General features: G+C 65.9%; 3 protein-coding genes across 3 annotated transcripts; 1 reads left to right on the top strand and 2 right to left on the bottom strand.

Moving 5' to 3' along the window:
• Nucleotides 1-378: 378 nt before the first annotated feature.
• LAMTOR1 (late endosomal/lysosomal adaptor, MAPK and MTOR activator 1) lies at nt 379-5,544 on the bottom strand. The gene is made up of 5 exons (XM_064441616.1): nt 5,380-5,544; nt 4,027-4,172; nt 3,709-3,786; nt 2,457-2,583; nt 379-980 (listed from the first exon to the last, which is right to left on the bottom strand). Exons 1-5 carry the CDS (start codon nt 5,419-5,421, stop codon nt 888-890), a joined length of 486 nt encoding a protein of 161 aa, XP_064297686.1. The 5' UTR covers nt 5,422-5,544; the 3' UTR covers nt 379-887.
• Nucleotides 5,545-5,573: 29 nt separating this feature from the next.
• TOMT (transmembrane O-methyltransferase) lies at nt 5,574-10,886 on the top strand. The gene is made up of 5 exons (XM_064441615.1): nt 5,574-5,795; nt 7,633-7,832; nt 8,218-8,492; nt 9,786-9,982; nt 10,261-10,886. Exons 3-5 carry the CDS (start codon nt 8,231-8,233, stop codon nt 10,579-10,581), a joined length of 780 nt encoding a protein of 259 aa, XP_064297685.1. The 5' UTR covers nt 5,574-5,795; nt 7,633-7,832; nt 8,218-8,230; the 3' UTR covers nt 10,582-10,886.
• Nucleotides 10,879-13,708, bottom strand: ANAPC15 (anaphase promoting complex subunit 15). Its single transcript, XM_064441617.1, has 4 exons — nt 13,484-13,708; nt 11,646-11,705; nt 11,408-11,545; nt 10,879-11,169 (listed from the first exon to the last, which is right to left on the bottom strand). Exons 1-4 carry the CDS (start codon nt 13,601-13,603, stop codon nt 11,122-11,124), a joined length of 366 nt encoding a protein of 121 aa, XP_064297687.1. The 5' UTR covers nt 13,604-13,708; the 3' UTR covers nt 10,879-11,121.
• Between the last annotated feature and the right edge of the window lie 204 nt (nt 13,709-13,912).

Raw genomic sequence — 13,912 nt, 5'->3', positions numbered from 1 at the left:
ACACCTGCTGGGGCAGGGAATGACCAGGACACGCAGTGGGGGTGGGGGCGGTTGCAGGGAGGGGGCTGCAGCCCCCACATCTGCCCCACTCAGCCCCACGTGTGGGGAGGCACCTCAGCTCTGCCCAGCTCCCAGAGCCTGTGCCAGGAGCAGCTCCAGTGGGTCCCAGTAACCAACTGGGAGACTGGACTGGGGCTGCCGGGGAGCACCGAAGCCCACCCGGAGCGCAGAGCAAATCCCATAACCGGAGCATGGAGGCGAGAGCTGTCCCTAAACGGGCACATCTCACCCCAAAATCCTAGGAAGGGCCAGGGGGATGCAGCCCCCCAGACACACCGCAGCATGGCCCCGGCTGGCGCAGGACGGAGGAGACAGGCGCTGGATGAACCTGGTTTTATCTACTGTGGCCAAATAGAATAATTAAAAAAAAAAAAAAAAACAAAGAACCAACCCCAAAATAAGGTCCAAAGATGTAAAATCACGCAGGGAGGGTGTCGGAAGCCACCGGGTCCTGCGCAGCGTCACGTCCGCGGCTGCCCGGCTCCGGCACCGCGCGGCTCCCACCTGTCCTGTCCCAGCACAGCGGTGCTCGCCCACACCGGGGCCGTCCTTCCCTTTCTGGTCATCCCTGTGCAAGCACAGCCCCCTCCCCACGTGCGCCCACCCACCGACTGCGCGGAGGGGAGAGCCCCCACGCCGCGCCGGGGTCGGTGTGCCGGCCACGGGTGTCTCAGCCGTTAATAGGAAACCGGGTGTCTGTACAAGGTTGTGTCGGGGAAGGGGAGGGGGAATAAAGGCAAAAAAAACCGGGAAAAACAGCAACAACAAAAAAAAAATCCAAAAAAAACAACCCAAAACTGGTGAAGCTGCGGTGCTGCGGGGTGGGCTCAGGGGATGCCAAACTGTACAACCAGTTCTTCTTTGGCGTCGACGCGGATCTGTGAGAGCGCGCTGAAGGCGTAGGCGGCTATCCGGGACACCTGCGGGAGCGAGCACAGCAGCGGCGGTCAGCTCCGGCAAACGCGCTTACCCCGAGAACAACGCGGCCGGGAGCGGCGGGGCCGGCGGCCACGGGCGTTCGGCATCGCTCGGAAGCCAGACGGGGGAAGCACCCGCCGCCCCACCACCCGCAGGACAGGGAACAAGGCTCGCACAAGCCAGGATGTGCCCGGACCCCGGCTTGTCTCTCTGTGGGAAGGGGCTTCCAGCAGCCCCGGGACGGCCTCCTCCCCCCCCAGCTCTTCCATACCCAACACCCGCTTCGCTATCGGGACCCGACGGCCACGGCAGGAGCACCGTGAGCAGGAGAAGCTGCAGCAACAGATCTGTGCGGGGCTGCGCCAGCCCTCCCACAGCTCCGGGGACTGGTAGAACAGGGAATCCCACCCCACAAACCAGTGGGGAGCAAAGCTGAGGCTTTTCGGTGCGCTTAATGGGGGAGGCAGCAGCTCCTGCACACGGCAGCCCTGGCTGCACAGATTAGGCTGGGGCACGAGGGGCTGGGGAGCAGCTCTGCAGAGGGACCTGGGGGCTCTGGCCGACGGCAGGTGGAACAGCGTGCCCTGGCAGCCCAGAGGGCCAACCGTGCCCTGGGGGGCATCGAGCCCTGCATCGCAGCCGGGCGAGGGGGGGGATTGTCCCGCTCTGCCCCGCGCTGGGGCGGCCTCACCCCGAGCGCTGTGGGCAGCGTTGGGCGCCGCAGGACATGGAGGGTATAAAGCTACTGGAGAGTGTCCAGAGAAGGCCACGGAGCTGGGGAAGGGTTTAGAGGGGAAACCGTACGAGGGGCGGCTGGACTCCCTGGGTTTGTTCAGCTGGAGCAGAGGCAGCCGAGGGCAGCCTCATGGCGCTCTGCAGCTCCCTCCCGAGGGCAGGAGGAGGGGCAGGGCTGGTCTCTTCTCTCTGGTGACCAACGCCAGGCCCCGAGGGAACGGCAGGGAGATGTGCCAGGGGAGGGTGAGGCTGGGCATTAGGGAAAGGCTCTTCCCCCAGAGGGTGGTGGAGCCCTGACACAGGCTCCCCAGGGAGGCATCACGGCACCAGCCTGGCGATGTTCCAGAAGCCCTTGGCCAAGGCCCTCAGAGCCACGGTGTGAATTTGGGGTGTCCTGTGCAGGGACGGGAGCTGGACTTGATGGTCCTTCTGGGTCCCTTCCAGCTCAGGATATTCTACAGTTCCTGCCTGTGAGGAAGAGTGTTTCCCCAGCAGCTTCTTCAAAGCAGCACCGGGGCTCCCCAGGAGCAAAGCTGCCTGCACTGTGAAACACCCTGCTGCCATGGGTGAGCCTCCGAAGGGACTGGAAGGAGCTTGGAGCCACTGCCTGTGCCACCTGCACGCAGTTACTGCACAATAAACGCATGACTGAGCTTTGCCTTCAGCCCTAATGAGTCCTTACAGGGCTTCCTGAAACCCAGGGGCCAGCTGCAGGCTGGAACAGGCCACCAGCCCCCTCTCACCTGCTGCAGATCTGCAAAGGGGACGGGGTCACTGGCGAGCACTTGGTGCGGTTGGTTGGTCACAGACGGCAGCAGCGGGAGCTTCTTCCAGTGCGTCAGGTTGCTGCTCAGCATGGCCAGGCGTGTGCTGCGGAGGGGAGAGCGGCGAGGGTCGGCGCCGGGGAGGAGCACCAGGACGCGGGGAGACCCGGGCTCATGCTGCACATCCAGGCACCGGCATCACCAAGGAGGAGCCAGGGAGAGCCGTGCTGCACCACTCCCAGCATCCACCCCTCCTCGCTCCCAGAGGCGGGAGGACGAGGGAGCTCCCAGCTCTCCAACACAGAGGCTTTCAAGCGGGAGCAATCACACCCAGCCGCCCACCGTCTGCCCCGAGTTGGGAACACAGAACCCTTTGTGTGTGGCTGCCCTTGCCGCAGCCGGGACAAGGGCTCTGCCACTGCCCTCACCCAGTGTGCCCTTGTGGCCAAGAAGGCCAGCAGTGCCCTGGTGTGCATGGAAAGGAGTGTGGCCAGCAGGGCGAGGGAGGTTCTCCTCCCCCTCTGCTCTGCCCCAGTGAGGCCACACCTGGGGGGCTGCGGCCAGGTCTGGGCCCCCCAGTTCAAGAAGGGCAGGGAGCTGCTGGAGCAAGGCCAGCGCAGAGCTGCCAAGGGGATCAGGGGCTGGAGCATCTCCCTTGGGAGGAAAGGCTGAGAGACCTGGGCTTGTTCAGCCTGGAGGAGAGAAGGCTGAGGGGGGGTCTCATCAGTGCTTATCAATATCTGAAGGGTGGGTGTCAGGAGGATGGGGCCGGGCTCTTTTCAGCGGTGCCCAACGCCAGGCCAAGGGGCCACGGGCACAAGCTGGGACACGGGAAGTTCCCCCTGAACATGAGGACAAACCCCTTCCCTGTGCGGGTGCCAGAGCAGGGGCACAGGCTGCCCAGAGAGGCTGTGGGGTCCCTTCCCTGGAGACATTCACCCCCCGCCTGGACGCGGCCCTGTGCCCCTGCTCTGGGGGTGCCTGCTCAAGCAGGGGTGGGATGGGATGAGCTCCAGAGGACCTTCCAACCCCTGCCATTCTGGGATTCTGTGAGGACGGAGGGGAGGAGCGAGGCTGAGCACCACCTCTCCAGACGTGGGGAGCCCCATTCCCCGCAGAGTTACTACACCTACAGCAAAACCCCAAGGCCCTGCCCGATGCCCTCCTGCCCTGCCTGCAGACACAGCTTTGAGGGGCTGCAAGCACCCCAAGGGAGCAGAGCAGGTCCCACCTGTACTGCCTGGCTCTGTCCATGTACTCGTGCTGCTCCATGCCCTGGGAATCCGCCGCTGACACATCAATGATGTTGCTGCAGAAACACAAGACAGTGGGTCCCACTGTGGGTTCATCGCTTCCCCCTCCCCAAGCCCCCTCCCCAACCCCGGGCAGACACAGCACCCTCCAACCAGTGCAGGGGGCCGGGACTTGGGCACCACAATACGACCAGCTCGGGGCTGTTATGAGGCCAAACTCGCCCACCGGTCATTGCTGCTCTCCCAGGCACTGCTCCTGCCCTGCAGTGCCGAGGCAGTTACGGCACGAGGCTTACATGGCTGTTTTGGCGAGGATGGAGGACAGCATGGCCTGCTCATCGGTGCGTGCCGACGGGAGGTTGTGGTAGCTCTGCTCTGCTCCGTTCAGCACCTTGTTGGGAGGGCTGGCTGCTGGCTCCAGCAGCCGCTTCGTCTCTTCTTCCTAGGGAAAGGGGAAGGAGAATCAGCCCTGGCCACCCCACACCAGCAGCTGTCACCCCATGGGACAGGGCAAGTCTTGCCCTCTGCCTGCCAGGAGGGCTCCCCACATGCCCTGCTGTAACAGAACATCTCCAGCGACAGCCAGGCTCCCCTTCCACAATTCCTTCACTTTTTCCCCAGCCAAAGCCCCCACTAGCATGAAGGAAGGAAACATGGCTGAAATCAGGCAGCGTGCAGAGCCACACTGACCTACCCAAAACCTCACAGCTAACAAGGACGTGGCCATCACACTCCACACCTGCCTAAGCAGCATGTACTGTGGCCACCACCCCCACCCAGGGGCCAGGGAGACCCCTGCCAGCTTTTCCTGCCCACGCCAGCACAGCACGGGGCTCCTCCGGGCCACGTGAACCCCACCAGCCACGGGGCAGGGGGTGTCCAGGGGAGGGTCTCGGAGCCACATCCCCTTTGCTCAGCCCTGGGTATGTGGAACTCCCGGCTGCGGCTCAGGCCTTAATCCTCCAGCTCGGCCCAGCAGCAGCCGGGAGAGGAGCCCGGCAGGGAGCTGACGGGGCAGGAGGAGCCGGGAGAGCAGGACAGGCTGGCCGCAACGCAGCCGGGAGCACGGTCACCCCTCCGCACACCCCGTCCGTGACACCGGCGGCTCCGACCGAGCTCCACCGCTGCCCCCTCCGGCCGGGACACGCCGCCGCCGTCCTCCAGCTCCTCTCCTTCCCCGTAGCGGCTGGGACCCCCGGGGACGAGCCCCCGCCGCCGGGACTCCCGGCCGCGACGCGGGGCCGGGCTGCCCCCACCGCCGATTAGGTTCCCGCAGGACGGGTGACGGCCCCGGTTTGACACCGGCGGCAGCTGCCCCAGGCGAGGAAGGGAAGCCTGGCACCGCTCCCCGCGCCCGGGGGGGGCCGGGCACCGAGGTCCCACCGCTGTCACGGTGCGGCCGGGGATCCCGGGCCCAGCGCCGCCCCCCAGGGAGGGTCCCCAGGCGCGGGGCCGCCATCCCTGGGGATCCACCGGAACCCTCGCGGGGACACCCCCACACCCCGGTAGGCCTGCGGCAGCACAGCGGCACGGTCTGCGGGGGCGGCGAGGCTCCACCGGGAGCAGGGCGGGGGGAGCCCGCGTCCCCCCGGTAACCGCCGCCATGTCGGGGCAGGGACCGGGCCCGGCCCGCCGCCCCCCGTACGCACCTGGTCGGAGGCCTCAGCCTCGCTGCTGTAGCAGCAGCCCATGGCGAGGCGCAGCAGGGCCCGGCCCGGGGCGGCGGCGGGGCGAGGGGAGGGAGAGGCCCCGCCGCCCCGGTCACGTGAGGGCGGAGGCGCGGAACGCCCCCCACCGCCGCGGCGGGTCCCGTGACAAGACATCCCGTCACGTGACAGGGGACAACCAATCGGAGGGAGGGTTCGCGCTTGCGCCCCGCCCGGCTTAAAGGAGCCCCCGTCACATGGACAGCAGCCAATCAACGCGCGGGGCGGAGGGGGAGAACGCGCTGGCCACGCCCCGGCCCCGCGCCCTGAGCCGGGAGCGCGCCTGCGCGGCGTCACGAGGCACTGAGCGACGGGAACGTGCGGGAGGGGTCGCGTGTGCGCGGGCGCGCGCCCCACCGGTGAGTGGTCATGTGACCCCGTGGGCTACCAGTGCGCCCCAGTGACCCCCGTGCTCCCAGTACCTCCACTGCTCCCTGTGCCCCCAGTGCCCTCCAGTGCCCTCAGTGCCCCCCCGTTATCTCCCAGTACTCCCAATACACCCAGTGCTCCCAGTACCTCCCGTTCCCCCGCTGCTCCCAGTGTCCCCAGTGCTCCCACTGGTTCCAGCGCCTCCATTGCTCACAGTGCCCCTGCATTGGTCCCAGTGACCTCCAGTGCTCCCAATGCCCCACAGTGCTCCCAGCGTCCCCCACTGCTCCCAGTGCTTTCAGTGCTCCCGAGTGTCCCCAGTATTCCCGGTTCTGAAAGTGCTCCCAGTGCCCCCAGTATCTCCCAGTGCTCCCAGTATCCCCAGTACCGCCAGTCCCCTGCAATACCCCCAGTGCTCCTCAGTGCTCCCAGAGCCCTCCAGTGCACACCAGTATTCCCAGTGTTCCCAGTGTCCCCTTGTGCCCCCTAGTGTTCACCAGTGACCCCCAGTGCTCCCAGTGCTACACGGTGCCCCCCAGCATCCCCAGTGTCCCCAGTGCTCCCAGTGCCCCCCAGTTCCCCTGTTCCCCCAGTGTTCCCAGTACTACCAGTGCCCCCCGTGCCCCCAGTGCTCCCAGCACCCCCCAATGCCCCCCAGTGACCCCCATACTCCCAGCACCCCCTGTGCTCCCCAGAGCACCCCAGTGTCCCCCAGTATTCCCAGTACCCCCCAGTGCTACAAGTCCTCCCAGTGCCCCCAGTACCTTAGAGCCCCCAGGGCTCTCAGTGCTCCCAGTGCCCCATTTTCCCCCACAGTGCTCCCAGTGCCCTTCAGTACCCACAGTGTCCCCAGTGCCCCGGTTGCTCCCAGTGCTCCCAGTGCTCCCTGTGTCCCCAGCCCTGCCTGCCCGGCTCTGCTCTCCCTTCCCAGTAAGGCCCTTTGGGCAGTGCTGGTGCTGGGGGTCTGGGCTCAGCCGCCCCCCACCCCACAGCCACCTGCCCACCCCCCCCAGCGCAGGCAGCACCCCAGGCCGAGCCTGCTGCCCACCCTGGGGGCAGGGGGTGCGGGTGTGCACTCACCAGCCCTGTGGGTGCTCAGCACCGCACTCTGCCTGCGAGGCGTGGGGACCCCCCACCCCAGGGATCAGCGGGAGATGGGGACGAGCCCCCCGGCTTGCAGTGGGGCTGGGTGCCTTGTCCAGGGCAGCTGGGGCTCCCAAAGGGGTGCTGCCCACAGCCCCCGCCCTGCCACAGCCTTGCCCTGAGCCCAGCACCCACCCCCCAGTCTGGCACCCACCCCCAGTATGGCATCCAGACCCCCAAATACAGCACCTGCCCCCCAGTCTGGAACCCAGCCTCCCAGTCCAGCCTCCACCCCATGGCTCTGGTGTGTAGTCCCCCAGCCCTGGTGACAGGACCCCAGCCCCAGTGATGGGACCCCAGCCCCAGTATGGGGGTCCCAGCCTCAGTGACAGGACCCCAGCTCCAGTATGGGGACCCCAGCCCCAGAATTGGACCCCAGCCCCAGTATGGCAATCTCAGCCCCAGTACGATCCCAGCTCCAGTGACAGGACCCCAGCTCCAGTATGGGGACCCCAGCCCCAGAATTGGACCCCAGCCCCAGTATGGCAATCTCAGCCCCAGTACAATCCCAGCTCCAGTGACAGGACCCCAGCTCCAGTATGGGGACCCCAGCCCCAGAATTGGACCCCAGCCCCAGTATGGCAATCTCAGCCCCAGTGACAGGACCCCAGTCCCAGCGATGGGATCCCACCTGCAGCCCCAGACCCACCCCCAGACCCAGCCTGGCCCTGTCCCCGTCCCCAGCCTCACTCAGCCCCGTGACCGGAGCCGGCGCCAGCTGCGGCTAAGGTGACACCATCAATAATTGAGTGGGCAGCAGGGCTGGGCACCACTTGGGGCCACGCAGGTCTGCCTGCTGCCTGCCTGCCTGCCTCCTGCCTGCCTCCTGCCTGCCGCCTGCCTGCCGCCTGCCTGCCTCCTGCCTGCCTGGAGCGTAGGGACAGGTAAGTGCTACCCCCATGGCCCTCTCACTGCGCCTGGGACCCCCCCAACAGCCCAGGGTGTGGGGTGTGGGGTGTGGGGTGCAGGGTCAGCAAAGCTGGGATAGGGGGGGTGTGAGGGGCTGTGCCAGAGTACCCCCCCATGATGGGTCCCTGGCACCCCTCAGTGCCAGTGCAGGGACCCCCAGAGCACCCCGGGGTGCCCCAGCCTGCTCCGGCCACAGCCCCAGGGTGGGCAAACCATCCTGGCAACACTGGAGCCGAGGGAGAGGCGCTTCCTGGGGGATGCAGAGCACTGCCAGCTCACAGCACAAGTGGGAGCTGCGGGGCTGGTGCCCCAGGAGGATCCCCCACCCCAGTGTCCCCCGTGGGGGGCCCCTTTCCACAGCCCCCAAACTGCAATGGTGTCACCAGCGATCGCCCTGGCCTTCCTCCCCTTCCTCGTCACCCTGCTGATCCGCTACCGGCACTACTTGCTGCTGCTGTACCGGGCGGTGCTGGTGGGCTGGCTGCGGGACCGGCTCACCGGCGTCCCGCGGGAGCAGCGCGCCTTCCAGTACCTGCTGGCCCACGCCATCCCCGGGGACCCCCGCCACGTCCTGCAGACCTTCGACCAGTGGTGCTACCACTGCGAGCACCTCAGCAGCGTCGGGCCCGTCAAAGGTGAGTGCCACCCTTGCCGCGGGGGATCCTGGCACCGGGCATGGCCAGGGCACCAATGACATGGCCGTGGCACTGTTGGTGTGGCCATGACATTGTTGACATGGCCACAGCACCCCTGGCACAGCCATGGCATCATCATCACAGCTGTGGCATTCTTGGCACGGCCACAGCACCATCTGCATGGCTGCGGCATTGTTGGTGCGGCTACGGTACTGTTGGCATGGCCATGGCATTATTGACATGGCCGTGGCACTGTTGGTGGGACCATGGCACCATTGGCATGGCCATGGCATCGTTGACATGGCCGTGGCACTGTTGGTGGGACCATGGCACCGTTGGCATAGCCATGGCATCATTGACATGGCCGTGGCACTGTTGGTGGGACCGTGGCACCATTGGCATGGCCATGGCATCATTGACATGGCCGTGGCACCGTTGGTGGGACCGTGGCACTGTTGGCATGGCCATGGCATCATTGACATGGCCGTGGCACTGTTGGTGGGACCATGGCACCGTTGGCATAGCCATGGCATCATTGACATGGCTGTGGCACTGTTGGTGGGACCGTGGCACTATTGGTGGGACCGTGGCACCGTTGGCATGGCCATGGCATCATTGTCATGGCCGTGGCACCGTTGGTGGGACCGTGGCACCATTGGCATGGCCATGGCATCATTGACATGGCCGTGGCACCGTTGGTGGGACCGTGGCACCATTGGCATGGCCATGGCATCATTGACATGGCCGTGGCACCGTTGGTGGGACCGTGGCACTGTTGGCATGGCCATGGCATCATTGACATGGCCGTGGCACTGTTGGTGGGACCGTGGCACTGTTGGCATGGCCATGGCATCATTGACAAGGCCGTGGCACTGTTGGTGGGACCGTGGCACCATTGGTGGGACCATGGCACCGTTGGCATAGCTACAGCATTGTTGGCACGGCCATGACACCGTTGGTGTAACCACGGCATCATTGGCGTGGCCGTGGCGCTGCTGGTGTGGCCATGGCACCGTTGGCACAGCTGTGGCACTGCTCATACAGACCACAGCATTATTGGCACAGCCGTGGCACTGATGGCACAGTCACGGCACCGTCGTCAGGGCTTTGCACCCCCAGCGCGGCCACGGGGACGCGGCTGGGGACACGGACAGGTGCCTTGGGGACAGGGGGAGCTTTGGCATGGCCCTTCACCTCCATTGTGCCATGCCATGCCATGCCCCCCGCCAAGGGAAGGGGGGGGCAGGTGGGGACGTGGCCCCCTGGGGTGCTGAGTGCTCCGGGCCGCGGCAGGGAGGATCGTGGAGCGGCTGCTGTACGAGCGGGCGCCGCGGCGCGTGCTGGAGCTGGGCACCTACTGCGGCTACGGCACGGTGCTGCTGGCGCAGGGGCTGCCCCCGGGCGCCCGCCTCTACACGGTGGCAGTGGATCCCCGCCACGCTGCCGTGGCAGAGAAGGTCATCCGCCTGGCCGGCTTCGACGAGCAGACGGTGAGCACTGTGCCCGGGTGCCGGGGTGGGGGGAAAGCCTGGCTCTCCCCGCTGCTGCCGGGGAGGGGAGAGGCTGGCGGGGGGGCTTCCGTGCCACGAGGGGTACCCCAGCCCCTCGCCGCTGGGTGGGACAGCTGGGAAGGGAAAGGCCGGATCCTTTCCCACGAGATCCCTCAGGGCCGCTCGCTCCCAGACACCCCGTGGAGCAGTGGGGAGGGGGGTGCAGGTGCAAGGCACCCTGAAACCCACACCACGGGGCTGAGGGGGCTCCGGCGCAGGTGGAGCTGATCGTGGGCCCCTCGGAGGAGGTGATCCCCCGGCTGAGGGAGAAGCACGGCCTCCTAAAGGCCGACTTCGTCTTCATGGATCACTGGAAGCGCTGCTACCTGCGGGACCTACAGCTGCTGGAGACCCACCGGCTGCTGGCCGAGGGGGCCACCGTCCTGGCCGACAACGTCCTCTTCCCTGGCGCGCCCCACTTCCTGCAGTATGCCAAAACCTGTGGCAAATACCGCTGCAAGGTGCACCGCGCCAGCCTGGAGTACTTCCACGCCATCCCTGACGGCATCGCCGAGCTCTGCTATGTCGGGAATAGCTGAGCCAGGCAAGGAGCTCGCACCGGGTTCCCGAATAACCAACCATGCTTGGCCGTAAAAACGGGCTCTGGAGAAAACACGGTGGCTGCTGTGGTCTGTGGTGGGGCATGGCGGTGGAAAGATGGGGGCCTTGCTCCCCGTACAGCTCCTTCTGGAGCTGCTTCCCCCTGGCAGCCGTGCAGGAAGGTCTGCGGGAGACCCCGGCTCTCCCCGCCAGACACAGACCCTCGGTCGCCCGAGCGGCACCCCTGTGGCTCCCAGAGCCCGCCATGGTGCACCTCTGACACCAAATTTGGGGGCTTTTGTTTTTTTAATTGAATTTATTAGAAAAGACACCACACCCCCGTGGCATCAGGCAGAGCCACGTGTCTCCCAGCAGCTGCAGCCTATCCCCGGCCCGCCCTGGGGCAGCTTCAGCCTAAGCCCCCCGCCCCGGGCCACCACAGCAGGAGAAGCTTCACCAAACTGCACCGTGGAGGCCCCAGAGCTGTGGTGGGTGAGGGCTCTCCCCCAGCCTCCTCCCGTCCTCAGGTCATGGCAGAATCAGATCATCCACTGGTCCTGATCCTGCTCGGCCCCCTCCATGTCCACCTGGGAAGGGACAACAGGTTTGAGACCCCTCCCCAAAACCGGAGCAGGGGCCACGCTGCTCCCAGCAGCCAGCCCTTCCCTCTCCTCCCAAAGGAAGGAAGAGCCAGAGAGCGATGCAGCAGAGGGAGTGCAGGAGAGGGAACAAGCACTGGGGCTCACCCACAGGCCCCATGCCCCCCTTTTTGGGGTCCCAGTGGAGCAGGGACATGGGCCGGTGCCCCCAGCCCCCCTTATTTACCTCATTAATCTCCCCATCATCAGGAGACTCATTATAATCATTCATCTCATCCATATCCTGCATGTCCTCGTCATCCTCTGAGTCTTCCTCACTGTCTTCATCATCTTCGTCATCCTCTTCCTCCTCCTCATCGTAATGCTGCGAAGACGACAGCTCCAGCACCCCACCGCCGCCGTCGCCCCCGCAGCTTCCCCCGCCTCACACTGGGGCGAGGGACCCCCCGCCATGCCGTGCCCACCTCGGACGCCGGCTTTCCGATGGGCACCAGGTTGTTGTCCTTCTCAGCGATGCTCTGGAGCTGGGGAGGGAAGAGAGGGGGCAGGCAGGTGAGCACCCCGACACCTCTGCATGTCCCCCCTCGCCCCACCAAACCGGCCTTTCCCAACCCCCTCTGAGCACTCGTGCTGCTCCCAAACCACGGCTATTCCTGGCTGGTAGCTGCCGGAAGAGTCCTGCTGCCCGCGGCAGCCCCCGGTGAGGGGCAGGCAGGGGGCTGAGGGGAAGCACGAGCGGCTGTGGGCAGCTGCCTGAGCTCCCCAGAGCAAGGCAGGGTGCTCCCACTGCCGCAGCACCCGCCGCAGGGCCCAAGGGACACAAGCAGGACTCAAACAAATGGGTTTTCTTCTTTAAAAAAAACAAACCACCAAAACCAAACACCACCCCAAAGCCGAGGTGCGTACTCAGCCACAGGAGCTGTAGATAATTAAAGCTCAATTAAAATACGCCAGCACCTCCCACACGGAGGGAACTGGTCTCCCAGGGCAGAGGCTTTAATTATTGATTGAAGTGATTTCAGTTAATTACAACCATTTAATCACCCAGATCCCTTATTTACACTTTAATTGAATAGATGGAGGTTCCCCCCCCAATACTGAGGGGCTGGGGGAGGGCCACAGCACCGAACTGTGGTGCAGGGCAACCCTGGGTTCCTGGGGGTGCCCACCTTCCCTGGGAAAAGGTTAATTATAGAATAATTAAGGTTGGAAAAGAACTCTAGGATTACCAAGTCCAACCCCCAACCCAACACCCCCAGGCCTCCTAAACCATGGCCCCAAGGGCCATCATGTCTTGTCTGCATGGTTTTCGAACCCCCCCCAGGTTCGGTGACTCCCCCACCTCTCTGGGCAGCCTGTGCCAGGGCCTGACCCCTCTGGCAGGGAAGGCATTTTCCCTCACATCCAACCTAAACCTCCCCTGACGCAGCTTGAGGCCGTTCCCTCTCGCCCTGTCACTGGTGACTTGGGAGCAGAGACCAGCCCCCCCCTCACTCCAGCCCCTCTCAGGCAGCTGCAGAGAGCGAGAAGGGCTCCCCTCAGCCCCCCCTTCTCCAGGCTAAACCCCCCCAGCTCCCCCAGCCGCCCCCCAGCACACTTGTGCTCCAGACCCTGCCCCAGCCCCGCTGCCCTTCTCTGGACACGCTCCAGCCCCTCCAGGCCCTTCTTGTCCCGAGGGGCCCAAACCTGAGCCCAGCATTCGAGGTGGGGCCTCCCCAGTGCCCAGCACAGGGGCCCCATCCCTGCCCGGCTCCTGCTGGCCACACCAGGGCTGACACAAGCCCGGGGGCTGGTGGCCTCCTTGGCCACCTGGGCACTGCTGGCTCATGCCCAGCCGGCTGTCAGCCAGCACCCCCAGGGCCTTCTCCGCCGGGCACTTCCCAGCCCCGCAGCGTTGCCTGGTGTTGGTGTGACCCAAGGGCAGGACCTGGCACTTGGCTTCGTTAAACCTCACCCATTTAAGCTTGGCTCATCGATCCAGCCTGTGCAGGTCCCTCTGCAGAGCCTTCCTATCCTCAAGCAGATCAACGCTCCTGCCCAGCTTGGTGCCACCTCGGACTCACCGAGGACGCACTCTGCCCCATCGCCCACATTAATCAATTTAAAATTAATTAATCAGGGCTGCTGAAGGGGCGCAGTTCAGCACCGGCCTTTCATTCACGGGATGGAGGGCACGGCCCGCCGGCAGACCCCGCCGTGGTGGGAGGGGCCCGAATCGCGGCCACGGGACCTCCCCCACCCCCCCTCTTGGTCCCGGTGCCCCCCCTCACGGCGCCGGTGCTCCCCCCCCCGCCCCGCCCACCCAGGCCTGGTGCTGCTGCTCCTGCTGCTGCAGCTCGGTCTCGTCCACGCAAGGCCGGTCGAGGTTGAACCAGAGGGACTCGGTGACGCGGGGCAGGAGTGAAGGGAACAGCGTGGACATGGCGGGAGGGTAGGGTGGCAGGGGGACACACCGGGAACCGGACGGGTCGCCACCGGGCACCCACCCGGAAGTACAACCCGGCCCGCGGCCCCCCGCCGGAAGCAGTTAGCGGCGACAGCCCGCACGGAGCATGCGCGGAGGGACGGCGAGGCCACGCCCAAAGGGGGGGACAAGGAATGGGGTGGGGCGGGCCCAACACAGGGAGGGGCGAAGGGTGATTGACAGGTCGGGAGGTCTGACCCCGGGGGACCGGCCCGGGGGGGGCATCTGTGACCCCAGTGTGGGGGGGGTGGGTACCTGCCCCCCCCC

Source organism: Phalacrocorax carbo, chromosome 1 (genome assembly GCF_963921805.1).
Source record: "Phalacrocorax carbo chromosome 1, bPhaCar2.1, whole genome shotgun sequence".
Taxonomy (NCBI): domain Eukaryota; kingdom Metazoa; phylum Chordata; class Aves; order Suliformes; family Phalacrocoracidae; genus Phalacrocorax; species Phalacrocorax carbo.
Note: the sequence above shows the minus strand (reverse complement) of the source record. Positions and strands in the feature narration are given on the sequence as shown.